The 25,703-nt window shown below is 42.2% G+C and overlaps 1 protein-coding gene across 2 annotated transcripts in view; it reads right to left on the bottom strand.

Annotated features, from left to right (window-relative positions):
* LOC137070513 (neuronal migration protein doublecortin-like) overlaps positions 1-21,453 on the bottom strand; it is a 72,385-nt gene extending 50,932 nt beyond the window's left edge. For both annotated transcript variants that reach the window (XM_067437727.1, XM_067437728.1), the window contains exons 1-2: positions 21,331-21,453; positions 6,659-7,089 (exon numbers count right to left, since the gene is read on the bottom strand). In XM_067437727.1, the coding sequence (XP_067293828.1) occupies positions 6,659-7,049 (391 nt within the window). In that variant the 5' untranslated portion in view covers positions 7,050-7,089; positions 21,331-21,453. The remainder of the gene's footprint in view (positions 1-6,658; positions 7,090-21,330) is intronic.
* Positions 21,454-25,703: the final 4,250 nt, after the last annotated feature.

Genomic DNA, 25,703 nt, shown 5'->3' with positions numbered 1-25,703 from the left:
TCGGCATCGTCCCTAAAGGCCCCGACTTTGCCCACCAGACCATTGAAAACAACGTCGGCACTGGTGGGCAAAGCGTACTCGGCGGCAGGTCAGGCTGCTGCATGCCTACACACCATGGCAATTATGCAGGCTTATCAGGCTGACCTGCTCAGGGATCTAGATGGACGCGATGAAGTGGGGGGTGACGTCATAAATGAGCTTAGAACAGCAGCCGATCTAACTCTCCGGGCCACCAAAGAGACGGCCAGATGTGTTGGCCGCTCGATGGCAGCATTGGTGGCTACGGAGAGACATTTATGGCTCAACCCCACCGAAATCAAAGAGAGGGAGAAGAGCTTTCTGCTCGACGCGCCGCTGTCTCCTGGTGGCCTCTTCGGTGACGCAGTACACACTGTCACCGAGAGGTTCCAGGAGTCAAAGAAACAAGCTGCGGCGCTAAAGCAGTTTCTCCCTCTCCGAGTCCAGGTCCCTGGGGCTGCCGCTGACATCAGGCAGCCCAAGCCGAGTACGAGCTCAGCTCACAGGGCACAACAAAAGCAGAGCGTCGCTGCTCGGGCTCCCCCTCAGCGCGGGGACGAGGGGCGGCGCTCTCAGGCGAGGTCTTCGAGGGGCAGGGCTGATCTGCGGACAGTCCTGATCGCCAAGAAGGCCTCGTCGAAGCGTTCCTGACGCCAGAAGCGTCAGGACGCTGAGGGTGGTTCCCCCCGTAGGGAAACGGTGTCTACCCCTGCCAACGGTACCCGTTTCCCTGCGGCACCCTCGGGGGGCCGCGCTGCCAACCCCGCCGCAATGCCGGGGCGCAGTCGGTCTCCGCGGGCCACCCGAGGGTGGTCCGCACCCCCTTCGGGGGGTCCCCGAGCAGTCAAGTCAGTCGTTCCCTGCCGGTCCGCCGCTTCAGGGCACTGCATTTGTTGCTCGAAGAACACCAGAGGCCAGCCTCGAGAGGCTGGTTCCCTTAGTAGATTTTCTAGACGAATGGAAACGTCTATCAAATATATCTCATTGGGTCCTGCAGACAGTAGAAAGGGGGTACGCCATTCAATTCAGAAGTCGGCCACCTCCTTTCTGCGGTGTCCTACCTACAGAGGTGGGCCCGGAGCAGGCTCTGGTAATGGCACAGGAAGTAGAGACACTCCTGCAAAAAGGGGCTATAGAGAGGGTTCCCCCTCCCAGCAGGGAGTCTGGCTTTTACAGCCGTTACTTCATCGTGCCGAAGAAGGATGGGGGCTTACGCCCGATATTAGATCTGCGGCTATTGAATCGCTCGGTGGCCAAGCTCAAATTCAAGATGCTTACACTCAGACAGATTGTAGCGCAGGTCAGATCGGAGGATTGGTTTGTCACCATAGACCTCAAAGATGCGTATTTTCATGTCTCCATCCTTCCACATCACAGGAAGTTCCTGAGGTTTGCCTTCGGGGGAGAGGCATACCAATATCGTGTACTTCCCTTCGGTCTAGCACTGTCACCCCGCACGTTCACCAAGTGTGTGGATGCAGCTCTGGCGCCGCTGCGTCTTCAGGGCATCCGCATACTGAACTACATCGACGACTGGCTGATTCTAGCGAATACAGAGCAGATGGCGGTTCAGCATCGAGATGCTGTTCTCGCCCATATGTCGAAGCTGGGGTTGAGGCTGAACGCCAAGAAGAGTGTGCTTTCTCCGGCTCAGAGAACCACTTTTCTAGGTGTGAACTGGGACTCGATAATTATGCGGGCGCAATTATCGCCAACACGCATAGCGTCGATCCTGGCAGCCGCCAAAGAACAGAAGCTAGGCCGAGCCGTCACTGTGAAACAGTTCCAGAAACTGTTAGGTCTCATGGCAGCAGCGTCCAACGTGATACCTCTTGGCCTACTGTACATGAGGCCACTGCAGTGGTGGCTCAAAACACAAGGGTTCTCCCCGAGGGGAAATCCGCTCCGCACGATCAAAGTCACGCGGCGATGCCTACGTGCTCTGGTCATGTGGAAAAACCCGGGGTTTTTATCTCAGGGTCCCGTGTTGGGGGCTCATGTTCGTCGCGTAACGCTAACGACAGACGCCTCCCTCACGGGCTGGGGGGCGACCATGAGTGGTCGCTCATCCCAGGGTCTATGGCAGGAACATCAGCGGCACTGGCACATAAATCGGCTAGAGATGCTCGCAGTGTTTCTTGCATTGAAACAGTTCCTGCCCGACCTCAGGGGCCACCACGTACTAGTCAGAACAGACAACACGTCCGTGGTGGCCTATATAAATCACCAGGGGGGTCTGAGGTCTCGTCCGTTGGACAAATTGGCACATCGGATCCTCCTGTGGGCCCAAGGGAAATTGCTGTCAATCAGGGCAGTATATATCCCGGGGGCCCTAAACCAGGAAGCAGACAGCCTGTCGAGACAGGGGCCGAGGCCCGGGGAATGGAGACTCCACCCAGAGGTGGTGGAGCTCCTATGGAAGGTTTATGGGAAAGCAGAGATAGACCTGTTCGCTTCGGCGGAGAACTCTCACTGCCCGCGGTGGTTTTCTCTGACCCATCCGGCCCCGCTGGGGCTGGATGCCATGGTACAGGAGTGGCCGAGGCTGCCTCTGTACGCCTTCCCCCCGATTGTCCTGCTTCCAGGAGTTCTGGAGAGGGTACGCCGGGACGGGGCCCAGGTACTCCTAGTGGCCCCGAACTGGCCGACCCGAGTATGGTTTTCGGACCAGATATCTCTCCTGGAAGGCTCTCCGATGGAGATTCCGACCAGGAGGGATCTACTCTCTCAGGCGGGCGGGAGATTCCTGCACCCACGCCCAGAGATGTGGAAACTGTGGGCCTGGCCTCTGAGGGGGCTAGGCTCATAGAGGAGGGTCTCTCGGCCGAGGTCGTAGAGACCATCCTTCACTCCAGAGCTCCGTCCACGAGGAAGCTGTACGCTTTGAAATGGAGACTTTTCTCAGCTTGGTGCAGAGAACGCCAGTGGGATCCAGTTAACTGCCCGGTTGGTACAGTGCTGGAGTTCCTGCAGGAGAGGTTCTCTGCAGGGTTGACCCCCTCCACACTTAAGGTGTACGTGGCGGCCTTGGGTGCTGTCCACGTCCCTTGCAGTGGAGTGTCTTTGGGAAGACACCCTCTAATTACACGCTTCCTTCGTGGCAGATTAAGGTTGAGGCCAGTTATGCACTCGAGGGTCCCGGCATGGGACTTGGCCATTGTTTTGAGGGGCTTGTCCGGACCTCCGTTCGAACCTCTGGAGGAGGTTTCGGATAAATTCCTCACCCTGAAAACTATCTTCCTTTTGGCCATTTCATCTCTTAAAAGGATAGGAGATATTCAGTCCCTGTCAGTAGGGCCCTCATGTCTAGAGTTCGCGCCTGGGATGGTGAAAGCATTTCTGCATCCCAGGCCGGGTTATGTCCCCAAGGTTCCTACGAGCCCACGGGGCCCCATCACTCTACAAGCCTTCTGTCCTCCTCCATTCTTGACGTCAGACCAGGAAAGATTAAATCTGCTGTGTCCTGTGAGGGCACTGGATACTTATGTCCACAGAGCTGCCCTGTGGAGAAAAACTGAACAATTGTTTGTTTGCTTCGGACCCCCTAAGAAGGGGGCTCCTGTATCCAAGCAGAGGATGAGCAAGTGGGTGGTCGAGGCCATTTCACTTGCTTATGAAGCTACCGGGCAGCCATCTCCTTTGGCTGTCCGGGCACATTCAACCAGGGGTATGGCTGCTTCTAAAGCACTTTTGTCGGGGGCTTCCCTCCATGATATATGTAACGCGGCCGGATGGTCGTCTCCTTCTACCTTCGTCAGGTTCTACGAGCTAGACCTGGCATCTACAGTAGGGGCACAGGTTCTCTCGTAACCGTGTGCGCTTCGGCTTCACACATACGAGACACTTGGTCCTATGGCGATGTGGGTATAAGCGTTCTCACAGCGTTTCGACGCAGCTCGAGTTCCCCGAAAGGGAACGTCTCAGGTTACGTATGTAACCCTAGTTCCCTGAGGGAACGAGACGCTGCGTCGCTCTGCCATACTCCCGGCGTGTCCGTGATCACTTACTTCAGGCTTTATCAGAAGTTAGTTCCTGTTTGTTTTCACGGACGTTTTATAGCTTCCGGTCGATGACGTCATCACGCCGACGATCGATCTTTTTTCCGATGGAATGGTTCTACAGGCGCTTCACGACGCATTAACGCAGAGGCGTTCTCACAGCGTTTCGACGCAGCGTCTCGTTCCCTCAGGGAACTAGGGTTACATACGTAACCTGAGACGTTTTGAATTGTTTTCCTTGATTCATTCAATTGTATTGTAGAAGGCAATGATAACATCAGCATAGGCTACACAAAATAAAAACAATACAATAAAATAATAAAAGAAAGATGCAAATTAAATAAACTGCTTTAAATTTTTCAGCTAAAGTATAGATGAAATGGAATAATCACATAAAAAAATAAAACTACATGCATTGCCTATTCTTCACTGTATGACTTCACTGATTCTTGTTGAAATTGCAATAAACAACTGTATGTTATGAACGAATAATTTGTAGAGATTTGTCAGAAGAATCAGCCGCGATGAACAGCCGATTTGTACGGAAGCATCTGATGACCAAACTAATTCGCGAACAGAAAAATCAAGTAAGCCCAGAGCGGTTTGTGTTCAGACTGCGTGTTTTTAGTGAACCATAAGATGAGATTGATCCGTACCCAGACCACCTCCCACGATGGTCTCGGCTTGGTTCGCTTTAAAGGGGTCTGAGATTGTTAGGAGTGTTCACATATGGGCCAAAAATCATGCGAACCGCGCTCAGACCCCTAAAAGGACCAAGTGTGAAAACACCCTATCTTTAATGTAGACACCCAACTTAATATATTTACCATTTGAATGTAACCATGTCATGTCAACAAATGGAAAATTCAGTCGGCTGTTTATTATCATGTTAATTATTGTGTTTTTTGCCCCAACAGCACGGGTGCATTTTACCCCAAATTCTATACTTTTACATATTCTTCCATTATTGAAAACCTGTTGAAAATCATTAAGAAGACCTTTGTCTCTATATATACTGAATCATTTTATTGCTCGTCATTTGCCACTCAAATCTTAAACATTTTAAAAACATAAAATATTAGATCAAATTAGTGCAGAATCGACTTTGCGCTGTTGCCTGCGATCACTGGAAGGATCATGCAAATTTCCACGTGCATCTTGAAAAGCGGATGTTTTGGAAAGTGCTGTGGCAAGTTTTTTTGCCATCTAGTGGTTTAGAGGAACATAAAATCAAAGGCTCTTTTTACCCTGGTGCGCTTTTAGCCCAATTGAAACCTATGCATATAGGAAAATAAAATAAAAACAGGAATTTCTATAAGTCAAGTCAAGTCAAGTCAAGTCAAGTCAGGCCAACTCAAGTCAAGTCAAGTCAGATCAAGTCAAATCAAGTCAAGTCAAGTCAAGTCAAGTCAAGTCAAGTCAAGTCAAGTCAAGTCAGGCCAAGTCAGGTCAGGTCAGGTCAGGTCAAGTCAAGTCAAGTCAAGTCAAGTCAAGTCAAGTCAAGTCAAGTCAAGTCAGATGAAGTCATGTCAGGTCAGGTCAGGTCAAGTCAAGTCAAGTCAAGTCAAGTCAAGTCAAGTCAAGTCAAGTCAAGTCAGGTCAGGTCAGGTCAGGTCAGGTCAGGTCAGGTCAGGTCAGGTCAAGTCAAGTCAGGCCAAGTCAGGTTAGGTCAGGTCAGGTCAAGTCAAGTCAAGTCAAGTCAAGTCAAGTCAAGTCAAGTCAAGTCAAGTCAAGTCAAGTCAGGCCAAGCCAAGTCAAGTCAAGTCAAGTCAAGTCAAGTCAAGTCAGGCCAAGCCAAGTCAAGTCAAGTCAAGTCAAGTCAAGTCAGGTCAGGTCAGGTCAGGTCAGGTCAAGTCAAGTCAAGTCAAGTCAAGTCAGGTCAGGTCAGGTCAGGTCAGGTCAAGCCAAGTCAAGTCAAGTCAAGTCAAGTCAAGTCAAGTCAAGTCAGGCCAAGTCAAGTCAGGCCAAGTCAAGTCAAGTCAAGTCAAGTCAAGTCAAGTCAAGTCAAGTCAAGTCAAGTCAAGTCAGGCCAAGTCAAGTCAAGTCAAGTCAAGTCAGGTCAAGTCAGGTCAGGTCAGGTCAGGTCAGGTCAGGTCAGGTCAGGTCAAGTCAGGTTTGGTAAGGTCAAATCAGGTCAGGTCAGGTCAGGTCAGGTCAGGTCAGGTCAAGTCAAGTCAAGTCAAGTCAAGTCAAGTCAAGTCAAGTCAAGTCAAGTCAAGTCAAGTCAAGTCAAGTCAGGCCAAGTCAAGTCAAGTCAAGTCAGGTCAGGTCAGGTCAGGTCAGGTCAGGTCAAGTCAAGTTTCAGGGGTCAGAGCAAAGTATTTTTTGGTAAATGATGGTAAAAGGTAAATTCATGTTTCATGACATGTATATTTTATAATCTACAATCTTAAAAATAAAGGTGCCAGGAAGGACCAAAAATGGGTTTTCACAGTGATGCCATAGAAGAACCATTTTTGGTTCCCCAAAGAACCACTTTGTTCTAACCATTTTATAATCTAAAGAACCATACGCCCAGCCAAAGAGCCATTTAAGTTGAGTTTTGCTCAACAATACTATGCAAATTATAGAGAATAAACATAGTATGGTTAAATTAAATACAGCATTTCCTCAAACCTCACTGCCAAACTCCAAACACTCACCTTCCTCGAGCTCATCCAAATTGGTGATCTTCTGTGATCCATCGATGGTGAAAATGTACCTGACCCCTTGTGGCAGGTTGATGTGGTCAGACAGAGAGCGGGTCAGGTCAGCCAGAAGCGCATCAAATGTGCGGAAACGATCGTTAGCCACTGCATACACGATGCCCTTGAAATAGCGGTCGCCGTTGCGGTAGAACCGTACCTTCTTAGCCTTCTTCTCATTGGTCAGAGCCTGGAGGGTGCGTGTGCGGTAAAAACTGCAGTGAGCACTGTGAGTGGGGCTGGGGAGGCCGTTGGCCCGGCCACCTCGTGGGGTCCGAGACGCCTTGTCCCGCTCATCAAAATGGCCGAAGTCCAGCTCCATGGCAACATGTTCAGAGGGGGCATCCATAGTGGTGGTGAAGGAGGTCTTGTACTGAGGAATTATGGGTCTGAAAAGAATGAGAAATAAAATAAAAGACAAAGAATTATATTTGGTCTGACTAGGGAAAGTAAACTTATGGAAGCTTGTAAAGCTTGGAAGCTCTGCGACGGAATAAAACAAATTATTTTAATTACCTATTTTAAATGATTTCTTATTCAATGGTGAACACAAGTTTAAATACAAACTAAATCTGTTTAATGTTGTTTAAAGGTAATTAAGAACTTCTACTGCACTTTTGCCACATTATATTTCCTCTGACTGATATATTCTACTGCATAAATACAAGTCTGTAGATAAATTAGAAAAAAATACTAAAAAAGACTGTATAAATGGGTCAATGACATATAATCTTTTACAATTAAAGAAAATTCTAATGTAAAACACGCATTCTCTTCGTATTATGTTGGTTTTATATGGTTTTGAAAAAAATATTACACCATTGTTAAGAAAATGTTATGTCTCGTGCTATAACCAAGTAAAATGTAATAATATGTACAATCAAATATCATATTTATACAAATATCATACATGATGAATTCATTAATATCATGTTTTGGGGGTCACCACCTGTTATCTCAATTAGAACAACTTGAAGTGTAATCCACACACTCAGCACAAGATATTAGAAAGCGACAGAATTCCAAATATTGCGTAAAATAGAAATCTGACCTCAAAGTCTGTCATTCAAAGAACATTTTACCTAAAACACTGAAGCCAAATGTGTTTTTCGCTCTACGGCTACGGTCGTGAAAGTACTACACATCTGCACATGCTCTCTGAGTAACACACTCCACCATGGACTGGCCTACATACAGCAGACCCACACACATTTCAATGTCACTCATGAGCTATTATTAAAAATTCCCTGTGGAGACAGTCGTTTCACAAAAAAATAAAATAAAAATAAACCGAAGGTATATGGTCATCTCTATCAGGCGATATTTAACTAAACTTACAGTAGATTGAGAAAATACAGATACTCACAAGTTTACTGAGTACACATTTACACAGAACATGCTAGCAATTGATAACAACATATTCCACATCTAAATCAATCAACTGTTCTCCACTGGCCAGTATCCATGGCAACAGCACCACAAGCTTGCCATGTTCTCTAAAAGGATACACAGATAAGCATGTAAACTACACGTCAGCATTAAATCACACATCATCATTCACTGTGAGTGCAGATTCGTAACATTCCATTCATGAAACCTATTTAAGAACTGAATTTAAATATTGTTTGGTTTTTTGGCTAAATATGAGGTATTTTTTATAACGAATTACCTGTAGAAGTTACAGGTCATACATGGTGAAGTAATTTCCACACCACCTACAGCACCATACTGAGTGTAGTGTGGGATGAGGTGAAGGGGAATGTTTCGCTGTGTAAAACACCTGAGCTGTGCATTCCTTGTGAGTAAATATTTAGGAAAATGATGTCATTGATATGGCACCACAAGGGGCAGGGGCAGGGGCAGCGGCAGGGGCAGCGGCAGGGGCAGGGGCAGCGGCAGGGGCAGGGGCAGCGGCAGCGGCAGCGGCAGGGGCAGCGGCAGGGGCAGGGGCAGCGGCAGGGGCAGGGGCAGCGGCAGCGGCAGGGGCAGGGGCAGCAATCGAACTCGGGTTCGGTCCAGGCAATTGAATCAAGTGTGAAAGTACCCTAAATAGGCAGTCTGACTCAGATATAAAGCATGCTAGCAGTTCTAACTGTTTGTTTGATAAAAATGACATATTATGCTACTGTTGCTCAGAGCTGGCTAAAAGACTATATATTACATATTTCATATTTGCATACTGCAATGTAATAGATATCTTGGAAGGTAGCATAATGTTGCTGTCTATCTTTTGTAAAAGACATTGTGTCTAGATAGGCAGCTCACAAGATTTTGGAACAGAGTTTATGTCTCTCTCTCTGATTAAAGTCCAGACTGAGAGGAAGGCAGATCCTGGCCACTGAGCTCTTGTGGACCAGCGCCAGAACTTCAAAAACACAGCTGCTCTCTTTAAACAAAACTCTCTCTACTCTTCCACAAAAGAAATGAGAAATAAAAGAAAGTGAAAGAAGGAGAGTGTTAGAAAAGGACAGTTGTCTTTGCTGCAGTTCCAACTGTATCTTTTCACATCACACTTTTTTAGAAGACAAAGTGATTAAGCAAGTGCAAGAATGTAAAAGTCACTCACATAAATACAGTAACGGCACATATGCTTCATAAAGTAATCATACTGCTACTATAGTATATAGATTTTTTGTAACAACCCCCCCCCCACACACACACACACATTTTTTTTTTGCCATCATTCTTATTTGTTGAAACAGTATAAAAATAAAGTAATTGAATGTTGTTGTTTGTTTGTTTTTTTAATTATGAAGATGAAGACTTTTTATGTTAGGGTACGGGTTACAGTAGGTTACAGTATTCATAAATAGCTGTGTATTTTTTATTTATTTATTTATTTTCAAACATGAAAGAATAAAAATATAATGTTCAGACATTTAAAAAAAGAAAAATGAAAAATGAAAAATAGAATAATAGAAAAGTAAAATAAAAAACACAGCAAAGTACTGACTTTCCTGTAAAAACATGCTTCGACCTCATGTACAAAAAAGGAGTAGGAAGAAGTAATACTTATATACTACCCTCCCCTTTAATTCTTATTTTCCTTTTCCTTTTCCTTTTCCTAAATAACATACATATGCCTATGCCTACGCATACACGCATACACATCTACATATATACATACATACGCATGTATACATTTACATACATACACCCATACAAATCTATATACATGTACATACCCGCACATACCGTATACATACATACATAATTCAAAAGTAACCACTAACAAGAATTACAAATCATAACAAAGGAGCGCTCCAATTTTCCTACAGTACTTCTTGATACTTCTTAAGAATCTTTTCTCTATACATTTTTTTAAAAAAAGAATATGTTAGAGCATTGCTTTAAATTTTCATCTATTTTATTCCACAATATAACTCCACACATTGATAAACAAAGTATTTTCCTTGTTGTTCTAAATCTATTCATCTAAAAATGTCCATGTCCCCTTAAGTTGTACCCTCCCTCCCTCCCTCTCAAAAAACATATTTTGTATATTCCCATGCAGGCAATAGCCTATTTCTTACTTTGAACATGAATACTCCAATTTGATATTCGATTTGATAATAGTATTTTAATAATCTCGACTGCCAAAATAATGAATTTGTGTATAAAAACAATAGAAGTCTATGATATCCCCATTTAGATAGCTAATGTGTGAGAGAGATCTGGATAAACCCTAGACTACCTTATAAGGACAAACAGTTCCCACAAAGATGGCAATGTCCAAAATCCTTGTCCATATGGGGACATTGGTTCCCATGAGGAAAGCAGCTTATAAATCAGAAGTTTTATGTGATGGGTAGGTTTAAGGTTAGGGTTAGGGACCAGCTAGCGTAAATGTAAATGGATTTATAAACATACTAAATAATGTGGGGTTTTTTTGAAAATGCAAAAATGCAGAATGTCCCCTGTGATGGGTAGGTTTAGGGGCAGAGGCAGAGGCAGTGTAGGGTGATAGAATGTACAGTTTGTACAGTGTAAAATCCATTACGCCTATATGGAAAGTCCCCACAATTCACAAAAACACAATGTGTGTGTGTTTTTGTGTGTGTGTGTGTGTGTGTGTGTGTGTGTGTGTGTGTGTGTGTGTGTGTGTGTGTGTGTGTGTGTGTGTGTGTGTGTGTGTGTGTGTGTGTGTGTGTGTGTGTGTGTGTGTGTGTGTGTGTGTGTGTGTGTGTGTGTGTGTGTGTGTGTGTGGATGGGGGGGGGCTAACATATGCCCCATCCGATTTCAATAAATAGTGGTCATCTGTCCATCTCTTTGTCACTGAGGTCTCCTGCCCCCAACAAGACTTTAACAACTTATACTAGCCACTCCCTCCCACCTTCTGCTGTCCCAGCAATTGGTCAATATTCTCATTCTGTTACCGCACTCTGCCATCTGAGCACACATTCCCTCAAAATACTCCCCCATAACCCCCTCAACTAATAATGGATCAATAAAGCTACACCACTCTACCTCATATTACACACACACAGACTCCTATTCAAAGCCAAATCAATATCTACTCATCAATGTCCTGATATGTTTTTAACTCTTTTTGTCTGCAGAACCGCCTGCTGTCAATAGCCCTGCTGCCTATTCCCTGTCTGGCAAATATCACGCTGTGTCCTGGATTTGGTCGATTAAAGGTTTTGTTTAAATTCCGCCTGGAGACGAACAGACACTTAAATAACAATACAACCCCTCTATAAGGGATTACTGCCATACTGGGTGTTTTACTCAGCACTATCCATGTTTGATTCCATCCTTTTCATCTTAATACTTCTTAAAACAAGTTTTGGCCCCACTTTATATTAGGTGGCCTTAAGTAAAATGTACTAACATAAAAAATAAGTACAATGTACTTACTGTGTTCTAATTGTACTTCAAAACACTTTTGCTGATACTGAGGTGGGAAAGGGATAGAGTTAGGGTCAGGTGTGGTGGTGTGAGTAAGTTTAACGGTAGAGTTAGGTGTAAGGGAAGTGGCAACTGTGTAATTACAAATGTAACTACAGAAATTAATTACAGACGTAATTACCTGCAGGTATTTTTAAAATGTAAGTACAATGTAAAAACATGTATGTACACAATAAGTGCAATGTATCAAATGATTAATTACAATGTTAGTACATAGTAGTTAAGGCCACCTAATATAAAGTGGGTCCCAAGTTTTTCACACACCCTCATACTCATAAAGCTAAGTAAAAAAAAAATAAAAGTTTGTGCCACGGACATGAATGATACATCAAAATGCACGGTTGAGAAGTGTACAGTTACTTCACAAAACCCAAATTTCATTTTTTACAAGCAGACTGATTGCTATGAAAGAAGAGAAGAAGGGCATCCAGTCATTGTATTTATGTGTTAGCAATGGTTACCTCGTATGTGCAACCATCATTTCCTTGCATCAAGATGGTTTCACATGCAAGGAAATTGCTGTAAAGAATATTGTACCTGAAAGAATTGTTTACAAGATCAAATAAAAGCTTTAGCGTAAAGTTCTGCCAGGAAGATTAAATGTTATGTCACTTATCACATTCAGACCTAACCAATAATGTCCTAATTCTCAGAGTATAAAAGATAGTTACGTACACGTCCGAGTTTGCAGATGCTGATGCCAACATTTACCTCCATCCTCACCACCACCACCAGGATGGTTCCTGTTTATACCTCCCAGGGAGGTTCTACATTCTACCTCATGAGAATCATGTCACCACTATAGCCCAGAGCTTGCTCAATATTGGCAGCAGGCAGGTGGAAGTGCATCTGCACGGTGAGGCCAAGACTTCTGCACAACGACCTACTGTCAAGAATGGTAGCAAGGAAGCCACTTCACTCCAAGAAAAACATCAAGGACATGCTTAAATTCTGCAGGAAGTACAAGGATTGGACAGCGGAATACTGGTAGAAAGTTAATTTCTCTAATGAAGTCCCCTTCCGACTGTTTGGGACATCTGGACAATCGATTGTGAATGTTACCATGAGTCATGTGTCGTGCCAACAGTGATGCTTCCTTAGACCATCCAGTGTGGGCTTGCTTTTCATCCAAGGGAATGTGTGCTCTCACAGTTCTGGCAAAAAACACTTCCATGAATAAAGAATGGTATCAAAATGTCCTGCAAGAGCAACTTCTCCCAACAACCCAGGAGCAATTTGGTGATGATCATTGTGAATTTTCAAGGATGATGGAGCACTAAGTCACAAGGTGGCTTGGAGATCAATACATTGAAATCTTGGATCTGTGGCCAGGTAACTCCCTGGACATTATTCTTATAGAGAACCTGTGGTCAATCTTCAAAAGGCAAGTGGACAAGGAGGAGCCAACCAATTGTGACAAACTTGGATCACTAATAAGGTAAACATGGATCGTCATTGGTCAGGATTTGGCCCATAGGCTGATATAAAGCATGCCAGAGCTAGTTACAGAGATTATGAAGAAGGAGATTCACCATATTGAATGTTTTTTGGCAATAAAATCCTTTAAAACTTCCAGTATACCAAAGAAATGTGAAAAAATAATCTACAAATTCAGAAGCAGCTTACTTCGTAAAACACAAAATGTATGTACGCCAAGATGTTTTAATTCTGAGTGCATATCAGTGTTGTATTCTTGAAGTAATTAAAAATATTTATGCACCAAAACAGGATACAAGGTAGGAGATGAGAGAGTGTGGTGTAAACAACTCTGTGGAACTACCAATACTTTTGGCCAAGGCTGTACAGTATTTCACCAGTAATGAATCTGCCACGTGATAGAAGCTAGCCAAATAAGTCAGATGCCATGGGAAGGTTGCTAAATGCAGGTTTTAAAATTTCCTTTACTGTTTCTTAAAAGTTCCTATTATTTCTTTTGGAGGTCTCCTACAATAGGTGTACATGCATCCAAGTAAAAAAAAAAAAAAAACAACAACACATTTTTTCAAAACTTTCCTGACCTTTTACATTCACAAACAGCTATAAAGCACACTCTAAGAAAGGTAATATCTCAAAAAGTGTAACAGGGGCACTTTAACATTTAACAGCATCTGATATCTGAGATGTCAGAAATGCCAAACACTACAACTGTCCTTGATCTGATCTAGATTCTTGGCATGAGTAAGAGAGTAACAGTATGTCAAAGTTAAAGAGAGAGGTCTGGTAGTATTAGACTATTTAAGTGATTAACCTACTTTATTTTTCACAGCAGAAAACAACCTGGGTAACAAAACATAGTAAGCAGTTGTAAAGTACACATGTAAAGTTACATTACAGCCCATTAAACACAAGAACGTTAATGAGATAGCTGTGAGAGAAAAACATTGCATTCTATTTGAGCATCAAATTTGTGTCTGCACATCTTAAATACAGATCTGAAATCTCTCATTTAATTTAAACAGCCAATATAATCTTGCGCCTACGTTATCACCTTTTTGCAATGAAATCAGAGGATGTCAGTATGAATAGCAGGCCTGTTATTATTTTTGAAGTTTGTCTTGTTTGTTAGAAAGATTTATGTACTGAATAAAGCAAGGCCATTACAATCCTTCCAAAAGTGTATATGATGTGTTCAGCGATTAGGATCTAAAGCTATGTAGAGTCAAAGTCACTTTGTGACAAGTCATTTCACTCGGCGGCCATCTGCGAAGGTTAAAGGTCCCATTCTTCGCGTGTTTTCGAAGCTTTGATTATGTTTACAGTGTGCAATATAACATGAGTTCATGTTTCGCGTGTAAAAAAACTTTATTTTTCACACAATTTACTTATCTGTACAACGCTGTTTCCTCTGTCCTAAAAACGGCCTCATGATTTCCTTGTTCTATGAAGTCCCTCCTTCAGAAACACGTAACGAGTTCTGATTGGGCCAGCGCTTCCCGTGTTGTGATTGGACAGCAGCTTAGTGCACTTTGCCCGGAAAGGTCCCGCCTCTTACCATAACGGGGAGATGCAAGCGATGAATGCGCTCTTCTCCACGTGGGAGAGCAACAAGACCACGCCCCCTATTTTGCGTGTTCTTGTGGGCGGAGGGTTAGTCAACAAACGGTTCTAGTGACGTCATTACATCCCTGCACTTCCTGCTGTAGTCCAAACCGGCCGTTCGCTGTAGGCTTTGAAGGCAACTTCTGTTAAATAAAATATCTCGCTTGGCATTGAACTTTGAGCTTTATAATTTTACAGGTATTATTTATGCTCTTACAGCAACATTACACACTAACTAAAGTTTGAAAGATGGAATCACAAAGAACGGGACATTTAAGTGCAGCTTCTATGGGGACTGTTCAACAAACTTACAATTAAATTTCATATTCGAAATCACCAATGAAATCTAACAGCAGATCCAGTGAAGTGAGACTTTACTAATCAATGATTGGCTCTTTCATTTAGAAGGCGGGTCTTATTCACCATATTGGGCGCTGTACTTTATCCCATTCATAAGTAATTAGAGTACATCAAGCATATAAAATCTTTGCTAGCACTACGACCCACAATCGCTACTGATAAACAGATAAGATTTAATGGTTTCTTCTCAAATCTATATTTCATGTCCCCATAATTGTCGATGTAGTGAAAAGTTGTGTAATAAGTGGTATGATTGTACATTATACCAAATGTCCATCTTGTTTGAACATGTTTATTTGTCTTGATTGACGCAAAACCTTGTGAAAGATTTGAGTTCAGTGAGCTAGTAAAATACTTATCAATATTTTGTTTAATTATTTACTTATGTGGCAAGTAGTCGTGTAATAATCAGGATCATGAATATTCAGATGATTGTTTTTGCAAAATAAAACCCTTCAGGGTGAAACAAGACCCCTCTGCTTTAACCGGATGGATGTACTCTATCCCTTACATACTATCCATAAATGACTCTTAACCAATGACAAAATTGCAAGGCTGCATTGCCACAGTACCCTAAAATCTAATGGAATCACCATTAGTCACGGACTAGGTGACATTAGCCAAAAAGCCATTTTCAGAGCAAGTTTTACATAACGATGAAAAATTACAATTATATATATATAAGCATATCAAAGCTAATTAAATGTCAGACATCTTGACGAATCTGAGCATTGTTGGCATTGCTGAGATTGCTTTTGAAGCTATAGAGGAGATAAGCAATATCACAAGAGTCTAATGATAAAAACTAAGAAGCAAGAGGCTAAAGCAAATATCTCTATTAAATCTTTATATGTTGTCTCATTGCTATTTTGAAGAAAAAAAAAAAAAAAAGATATTAAAGGAATCTTGTTTGTGATTTGTTTTTACTATGGGATAGTAAAAGGTCCGTTTTATTATGTTCATAGCACAGATATTTCACCGCACTTTCAGACCTACACTGTGTTCTAATCCTTCAGGACTTGTCAGACAGCTAAGGTACTTCCATCTCTATTGACTTATTTAGAGGAATCCTATAAACTCTTGTCAGTGCTACCTAGCTTGACGACACCTCAATTAGCTCCTTAATCAGCACCCACAGCCTGACCTCCACTATCTTTAGCCTGTAATGATGGGATTTCTGAGTTAGGTTGCTACAAGTCAGCTTATTTGACTTCCTCGCACCAATCCATAATCAACACACGGTACTACAGAGAGAGCAAAGGAAAGAGTTCTCAAAAGGCCATCACATGGACTTTGATATCTATTACTAGTCAATATGGGGTTTTCAGTGACTCTTTAAAAATTACCTAAGGTATTTTGAGTGGTTGACGTAGCATTGCTATTTGGTTCCTATGGTGTTCTATGAGAACATTTTTTCAACAAGCTTCGTAGTTTATCCATTACTCCTCCTCATGTTGTTCCAAACCTGTAATACGTTTGTTCTTCTTTTATTCACATATAAACTTTCATCAACTCACACATCATTCGTGGTAAACAGAAACTCAAGCATATTTGCTCAACGTGCAAGAACTAGGGATGGGTATCGTTAAGATTTTAACGGTATTACTACTCTTACCGATACTGCTTATCGGTCCGGTACTTTAACGGTATTCTTATCGGTACTTTTTGAGATTATATATAAATATATATATATATTTTAGACTCAAACTAAAACTGTTAAACTGTTGTGTTTAAGAGACTCTCCAAGCCGGGATTTTGACATAGATGTTTGTGTACATTTGATCGTTTAGACGCGAGTGTGAAACCGAAAGTGTAATTTGCTCGTCTTGTTGCGGCTGTTTCGGAGCGCGTGCGCCGACTTGGGAACATCCTCTTGCGGACATTTTTGTGCTTAATCACTCTTTTTATTATTAAAACGCATCCCACAATTTACCAACAGTAGCTAGACTGTATTTTACAACAATCTCTGATCGTGCTGATTCTGTCATTGCGTTTGAGTTTTATGGAGAAATGACAGCGTGGGCTACTGCTGCAAAGGGAATTAGCCTACATAAGTTGCGCTAGACATAAATATTATTTTAATCTTTGGAAGCCAAAATCTAAAATAAAATCAGACTATCACAGATCTAAAGTGTAACCAGGCTATGTTTGACTGTTTAGTTCTGTCCTCTGTCGTTTTGCGCGTGGTCTCTCTCTTTCTCTCTCTCTCTTTCTCCACACGTGTATTTTCAAAAGTACCGACAGAAGAACCGATAACGTCCGAGCTTATCGATACAACGGTCTTTCAAAATTCACCCCCGGGGCCCGTTTAATACCGGTTTTCGGTACCCATCCCTAGCAAGAACCAGTGAGGTTCATTCTCGTGTTATGCAGCACGTTTGAGCTTCTACAAGAACCAATGAGGTTCATTCTCGTGTTACGCAGCACGTTTGAGCTTCTACAAGAACCAATGAGGTTCATTCTCGTGTTATGCAGCACGTTTGAGCTTCAGTAAGAACCAATGAGGTTCATTCTCGTGTTACGCAGCACGTTTGAGCTTCTACAAGAACCAATGAGGTTCATTATCGTGTTACGCAGCACGTTTGAGCTTTCTCAAGAACCAATAAGGTTCATTCTCGTGTTACGCAGCACGTTTGAGCTTCAGCAAGAACCAATGAGGTTCATTCTCGTGTTACGCAGCACGTTTGAGCTTCAGTAAGAACCAATGAGGTTCATTCTTGTGTTACGCAGCACGTTTGAGCTTCCTCAAGAACCAATGAGGTTCATTCTCGTGTTACGCAGCACGTTTGAGCTTCAGCAAGAACCAATGAGGTTCATTCTCGTGTTACGCAGTACATTTGAGCTTCAGCAAGAACCAATGAGGTTCATTCTCGTGTTACGCAGCACGTTTGAGCTTCCTCAAGAACCAATGAGGTTCATTCTCGTGTTACGCAGCACGTTTGAGCTTCAGCAAAAACCAATGAGGTTCATTCTCGTGTTACGCAGTACATTTGAGCTTCAGCAAGAACCAATGAGGTTCATTCTCGTGTTACGCAGCACGTTTGAGCTTCAGCAAGAACCAATGAGGTTCATTCTCGTGTTACGCAGCACGTTTGAGCTTCAGCAAGAACTAATGAGGTTAATTCTCGTGTTACGCAGCACGTTTGAGCTTCCTCAAGAACCAATGAGGTTCATTCTCGTGTTACGCAGCACGTTTGAGCTTCAGCAAGAACCAATGAGGTTCATTGTCGTGTTACGCAGCACGTTTGAGCTTCAGCAAGAACCAATGAGGTTCATTCTCGTGTTATGCAGCACATTTGAGCTTCCGCAAAAACCAATGAGGTTCATTCTCGTGTTACGCAGCACATTTGAGCTTCTACAAGAACCAATGAGGTTCATTCTCGTGTTACGCAGCACGTTTGCGCTTCAGTAAGAACCAATGAGGTTCATTCTCGTGTTACGCAGCACATTTGAGCTTCAGCAAGAACCAATGAGGTTCATTGTCGTGTTACGCAGCACGTTTGAGCTCCCGCAAAAACCTATTTTTTTGCAAGGTTTTTTCTTGCACATCAAGCAGGTTTGTTTGAGCTTCTGTTTATGTTGACCGATCAATGTTTATATGTGACCAAAAGAATGTGTTTAATCTGTTCCTCATATAAAGAGATCTAGTCTACTCGACCAGATGACTCAATTCATACGGATTCGTTTTACAATCTCTTTGTGAACTTTTTGAAGTGTCAAAGTGGTAATTGCGTGGCTGCCAACCGAGGGACAGAAAGCTTTCAGATTTCATCAAAAAGATCTTCATTTGTGTTCTGAAGGTGAAAGAAAGTCTTAGTTTAAAACGACATGGAGGTAAGTAATTAATTACAATTTTGTGAGAACTATCCCTACAAGCTACAGAATTTGAGGTATCATTTTTGAGCTATACATGAGCACAATTTCTGCAATATTTAAAAATATCGTTAACATTAGCAATTCGTGGCTAGCAGTTATTATGCATTTGTGATAATTAGTTAGCACAAATGGTAAGGTGGGGTTGTCTTGCCAACAGGGCGGTCTGTGGCATTTAGACCTGGGCCTGTGTCCAGTTTGACTGCCAGAAGGGATTGAAGCAGCTTTTCCAATTAAAGCCTGGCTACTACCCCTCTCGCCTCACCTTGGAATACACACAAAAAATGCTGAGAAATCTGTAAACAAAGACACACAGGACACAATAAACGTATAAAGAGAGAGATTTTGAAAACGACATGCACACTCAGATAAGACATTAAAGAACAATCCAAGGTTTGATTTCAAAAGCCTGTGTAACATGTTGAGGCGACGCCCATGGCTGAGGTGGCCCACAGATATTCCCCTCCCTGTTGTGCATTAGTGCTGATTTATCGGTCTGTTATTTGTCTAATCCTGTGGGCCGTGTCCCTCTGTACCAGTAAAAAAAAAAGAGGGATTACATCCTTATTGTGGTCACACAAACACACTACACACCTCGAGTGCTTTTTTTTTTTTACGGCCATCACTGTTGCAGAGGGGAATTGGGCCTGGTCCACAGCTGACACAAGGACACATTCACCCATCCACCCATGATGGGCAGAGATGACTCAAATGCACACTCATACACCAGAACCCAGCAACCGAGACGCACTGAATCAGCAAGATTCCTGGTGTCATCCACACATGCTAGTTCATGACAGTATTAGTGACAGCACCTCTGCTTTAATTGAACGAAAATTCTGAAATCATTTAAACTCTCTTATTTCATTACCAACCCTCATCTCATTATCAACTCATGTTCTTCCTTCAGAGGAAAACAAAATGAGATGTTTAGCAGAATGTCCAAACTGCCAGCTATGGTCAATTGACATTTGAATGCAAACAAATGGCATACATTTTGGTCTTTTCTTTACCCAAAGCTATTGTTTGGCTTCAGAAGATTTAGAGTTTAAGTCATTTGGACAACTATTGTGATGCTTTCTGGCTTTTTGAAGCTTGAAAGCCTCAGTCCCTCCCTATTCACTTTCATTTTGTGGAGAAGAGCTGCTTGGGCATTCTGCCTAACATTTTATTTGGTGTTCCCCCAAAAAGAAAGACTTTGGATAGACTACTTTATAAAGAAAGCATGCATCACTGCACCATATGGTACTACTGCCCCTTTTCTTTTGTAAGGGAAAGACCTCCAGTGAAGGTAGTCATAAGCCAATCGTTTGTTTGCCGTTTATAAAACACTGCTGTTTCATAATGACAGGTTCAAACTTTTCCTGTTGTACCGTTGGTTAATAAATTCTGATGTCACACTGTGTGCTGCAGTGTATAGAGTCCAGTAACACATCACACACTGAATCACACACAATGAGAAGGATAAAATTGGTCATAGTGAAAGCAAATGGTCTCCAGGGGCAAGTCCGTATACCCCCACTCTCCCCGTCCACCCGCCCAGAGTGCTCTGCGAGCCTGTTTCATTGTGTCTCTTTGGCACATGCTGCACTACAGCAAATTCAGGATTGGTCTTATACTTCACACTTACACACACCGCAACCTCCTGAGTATTAGAGTACCCTACAATTTGAATCTTGCAGAGACTATAAAGTTTTGCTTACATTAGCTACAATCTGAATACATTAAAAATAAATAATTTGGAACCAACCCAAACATTTTTCTAATAGGAAGTTTCTTTTAAGATGATAAAATAACATTTTAAATCAGATATTTTAGAACACTTACTGTAGCTCCCAATAAGACTATTAGGATTCCCAATAGGATAAGAATTAATAGGATTAAAAAAAAAAATCAAAAATCTGTTATTTGTGAGTTTATGATTTCTCTTAACTGTCAAGTAACAAGACATTATTCCATGACATTTGCAATAACAATTACACAGCATCCAACAGGAGAAAAGATCTTAATCGATTTTTTAGAGGATTCCTATTTGATCTCATTAGTATGGGTTTCAGTCAGAATAAATCCTCTAGGCTACACATTCCTCTAGCATTTTTTGACAAGGGCATATTTTCCTGGTAAAACTAGAGAATTAAATATATCTTTTTACTATTAGCCTATATTTTGGTAGGCATATATATATATATATATATATATATATATATATATATATATATATATATATATATATATATATATATATATATATATATATATATATAGGCTATGTATGCTGCCTCGAACCTTGAACCACCTGACTATTCAACCCACTAACATCCCCAAAAATCTGTCTCTATACTTTTGACATTAAAGTAACTCACTAAATGTTAGCATGACTACATGAAATACGCTTCGATCAACACGTTTTTCTTTTAAAGTAAAAGTCTACCGGCGTTTGACTTACCAGTGGTACTGTGCGCTGCTGCTGCTGTGTGAGTGTGTGTGGGTGGGCGTGGATGCTGCAGGATCGCGCTGCGCTCCGTGTCTTTGTCTGCCGCTTCAGCTGCTACTCTGCCTGCGATGCCTCCCTACCGGCACACCGCGCGGTCCTAGCGCCGCCCCACACACACGCCCACTGAGCACAGTCGACGCCCACTGCAGGCTGCGTCCAGAAACATCTGCATTCAAGTGTTAATACACTATCATCGAGTCATAGCCTCAACCTAAAGCCTAATTTGCTGCAGTTGTTGTGTACTGTATACTTAATACTATTTGTTATTTTCAATCTATAGTTTGTGAAAAAGTATAGGCTAAACATTTCACAAGAAGGCTACATGTGTGTTTAATAATAATAAAAAGTTATCATCTTAAAGTGCCCCTATTATGCAAATGTAAAGGCTCCTAATTTTGTTTTGGTTGTCTCCTATACAACAGGTTTACATACTTCAAAAATCAAAAAACTTTTCACATAATATTGTAATTACATTGTTCAATGATTCTCAATGACTCTCTAAAGCCATAAGCTGTTCACGGATGATATCATTCTGTTTATTGTAAGCACTATTTTTTTATCGTTCATCAGCTGGATCAAAACATGCTGAAAGTGATTCCAATTATATATCTCACTGTGCCGTTATTGTTATAGCTGTGGTGTGAACTCTGCTATTCTACAATATTGAGACAGATTTTTAGAATGGGATCTTTATTGTTATCTTTATTGTCCTTGGTGTCAGCGGGCCTTTAATTCCTCCTTTCAGCAAGCCTACTCTGCTCTGGTTGTCCAGATGGGCCAGTCTGTTGTGACTGGTCCACCACCAGTGTTGGGCAAGCTACTCTGAAACTGTAGCTTTACAATCTACTTGTAAGTTAAAGTAGTTAAGTTACATTCAGCTACCCTTTTGAAGAAGTAGTTAAGGCAGGCGTACACTGTGCGAATTCGGACACTCGGGAGGTCGTGAGATATTGCAGACGCTACGAGTAAGTTCATCTAATCATCACATCAAATCAGCTGGTACACGACACGGCTGTAAAAAAATACATTATAATATTTAAACATAAATATGAATGGCTAATATATTTAATGGCTACAACAATTATAGTAGGCTACGGTACAGATAAATGTCATGTCTGAGCAGGATTTGAGCAAACGTGTTTTACCAGTGAACGCTTCATGAGTGGAATTGTGCTCATTACTGGCTCGTTCTCATCAGAACCCAAAACGGAATATAGCCTTTGGTCGCGCTACATCACTACTTGCTAGATAAAGTAGTTATCTAATGGAAAAGCTACGCTGTTTAAAAAAATAACTGAGCTGACAAGCTAGGCTACTGAAAAAGTTAAGCTAGTAGCGTTGCTACCATAGACAGTAAAATAAATGGACAGAGCTTTCCCATTGACTTCAACGGTGGAAAGTGAGGTCAGTAAGGAGCACTCACTTCCTGATGGCTGAGCGAACTGCGCAGGCTCAGACTGAGCTTGATGACGTAGATGTGACGTGAGCCTCCTGTCTGACAGCTGTAGGTCTTCTAGTAGTTGTGGAAAGGGAAATCTGAATTATCTCACTATGGGCTTCTCCCCATTCTTCTCCCTTGACTTTAGCAGACTTTATGTCTCCACGTCCCCCCCGACTGCCTCATAGACAGTAAAAGATTGTCTGCGAGCGTCTCCTCAGGTCTATACGGTAATTTCTCAACTGTGCGACAGAGTCGCGTTGGTTATGACGCAATTGTTAGCCTATTTTTACAAAAACAGCTTCTGCGGGGCGATAGTGTAAGATACAAGGTAATGGAGCCTTTTATGCATTGTTGTGTTTCTTTATAAAAAAAACAATGGACAAATGGAGTCTTTAAACGCCTCAGATGTAAAGTTATTCACTGTCAAAGTGACTCAAAAATGAATGGGAGTCAATGGGATGCTAACAGCAGGTGATGGCTTGGTTAGCAATAGCCGCCCCGATGGGTGGAACGCTTTCCGAGTGCTAGATTTCCCACTTGGTTGCTACTTGTAGCTTGCTATATTGCTCAGAACTGTCTACCACATACAGCTTGTTTTGGAAGCTAAATGGTCATCTTCGGATTCCTCCTAAAGCTCAGTGATTGTACACACTGTAAAGACACCAATGAAGACGTTGATTTAACCAAATCAATCCAAGTGCGAGACCGATGATGAAACATTGGAAGAAGTAGTTATTCAACCTGAACCTTCATCACAAGGATGACTTATGCAGGACATTTCTCAGTGATACACTACTCAGTTTGAGAGATGTCGCAACTGTAGTTTTTCACCGTCAGCATTAACTGTATGTTCATTAACAAACCAATGTGTATTTCTAATGTATTGTGGTGCACATGCGGGAACTGTATCAACTATGGTGCATACTAGGGATCCACCGATGTATCGGCCGATTTTTGATCAATTTACAACCATCGGCATATCGCCTATAGCATGAAAAAGGTTGAAATAACAAACCGATGACCGCGTGAAGGCACATGAGCTGTATTGACCCTTTTACTGTTTGCATACAATGAATGACTGTTTGCATAGAAACGTATGCGCGCGCATTTTGGCAACAAACTGTGGCGAGAATCAGCAGCATGTCAAGCTACGTGAGCGGAATAAGCAAGACAAACCGAGAAAGTTATTTTAAAAAGTTGACTTTATCAATTTGTATTCAGCTACCAGATCCGTGTACTATAGTGAAGTGGATATAAGTGGATCTTCTATAGAAGACGTTAGCAGATGGCCAGATGAGAAACCGAGCGTGTAAGTTACACCCGAGACAAGCATATAAATCACCGGATGCTTATGAATATGTTGTCGGTGGGCATGTACAGAATGTCCAATACAATTTTCTACATTTATTCTTATTCTTCACACAGACATACATTTATCCTTTTCCTTACATTTTATGTTGTTATTGATTCGTATGTGTCGACACACTTCTGTTTAAAGTTTAATTTTGTAATGCTATAGTACTTTAATAGCCGCTATGTTGCTTGCATACATTTCTCAGATGGTTATTTTGCAATTAAACTATTAATAAAATCATTACAAATGAAATTGATAAGTACTGTGATTATTGATATGATAATTTGGGGGTGTGGGGTACATTATACACACCAGTGGCAGCCAATGTTGGGAGGTGTATTACAAAGCATTAAGTTTCAAGTGCAGTAAATGTTTTACAAGTGTAATTTTTTTTATGCAAGCATTTATGTCGTCGTTCCAATCAATGCATTATCGCCTGCAGCCACCGGTACCGCCGGTTCTTCTGAAACGGCCATGATCCTGTCGGAATCCTATAAAACTTATGGCCATTGGTGGAATATTGATTAGTGCAACCGAAAACGCAACAGCCAGACATTTTGATGCAGGGAAACCATTTTGATAAACTTTCGGAGTTGCTAACACGAACCACTATAGGGAACAAAACCACTTCCGTTGCCAAACTGCGCGCGCAACTCTTTGATCACGTGGGCTGTAAAAGGGTCTATAATGTCTGCGGCTGCATAATCCAAGAATGTAGCCTACTCTAATATTCCTGCTGTGCTGCTGTCTGTGTTTTAATGTTTATCCAACAACAAAAGACCAACAAACAAAAAAATAAATAAATCACTCATAGCCTACTCTTGGACTAAACTTTCCAAGTGGGTAATCTAGCGCTCGGAAAGCATTCCACCCCTAGGGGCTGCCATTGCTAACCAAGCCATTACCTGCTGTTAGCATCCCATTGACTCCCATTCATTTTTGAGTCACTTTGACAGTGAATAACTTTACATCTGAGACGTTTAAAGACTCCATTTGTCCATTGTTTATTTCTAAAGAAACACGACGATGTATAAAAGGCTCCGTTACCTTGTATCTTACACTATCGCCCCGCAGAAGCTGTTTTTGTAAAAATAGGCTAACGATTGCGTCATAACCAACGCGACTCTGTCGCACAGTTGAGAAATTACCGTATAGACCTGAGGAGACGCTCGCAGACAATCTTTTACTGTCTATGAGGCAGTCGGGGGGACGTGGAGACATAAAGTCTGATAAAGTCAAGCGGGAAGAATGGGGAGAAGCCCATAGTGAGCCAAAAGCAACGGGAGAAAATATTTAAACAACGTGATTCAGATTTCACTTTCCACAACTACTAGAAGACCTACAGCTGTCAGACAGGAGGCTCACGTCACATCTACGTCGTCAAGCTCAGTCTGAGCCTGCGCAGTTCGCTCAGCCATCAGGAAGTGAGTGCCCCTAGGTTGACTTCATTATTTTGCCGTTGACGTCAATGGGGTCGCTCGGTCCATTTCTTTTACTGTCTATGAAACTTTCATAAGGATTCATTTCCGC

Source organism: Pseudorasbora parva, chromosome 3 (genome assembly GCF_024679245.1).
Source record: "Pseudorasbora parva isolate DD20220531a chromosome 3, ASM2467924v1, whole genome shotgun sequence".
NCBI classification, from domain to species: domain Eukaryota; kingdom Metazoa; phylum Chordata; class Actinopteri; order Cypriniformes; family Gobionidae; genus Pseudorasbora; species Pseudorasbora parva.
This window is presented reverse-complemented; position numbering and strand designations above follow the sequence as displayed.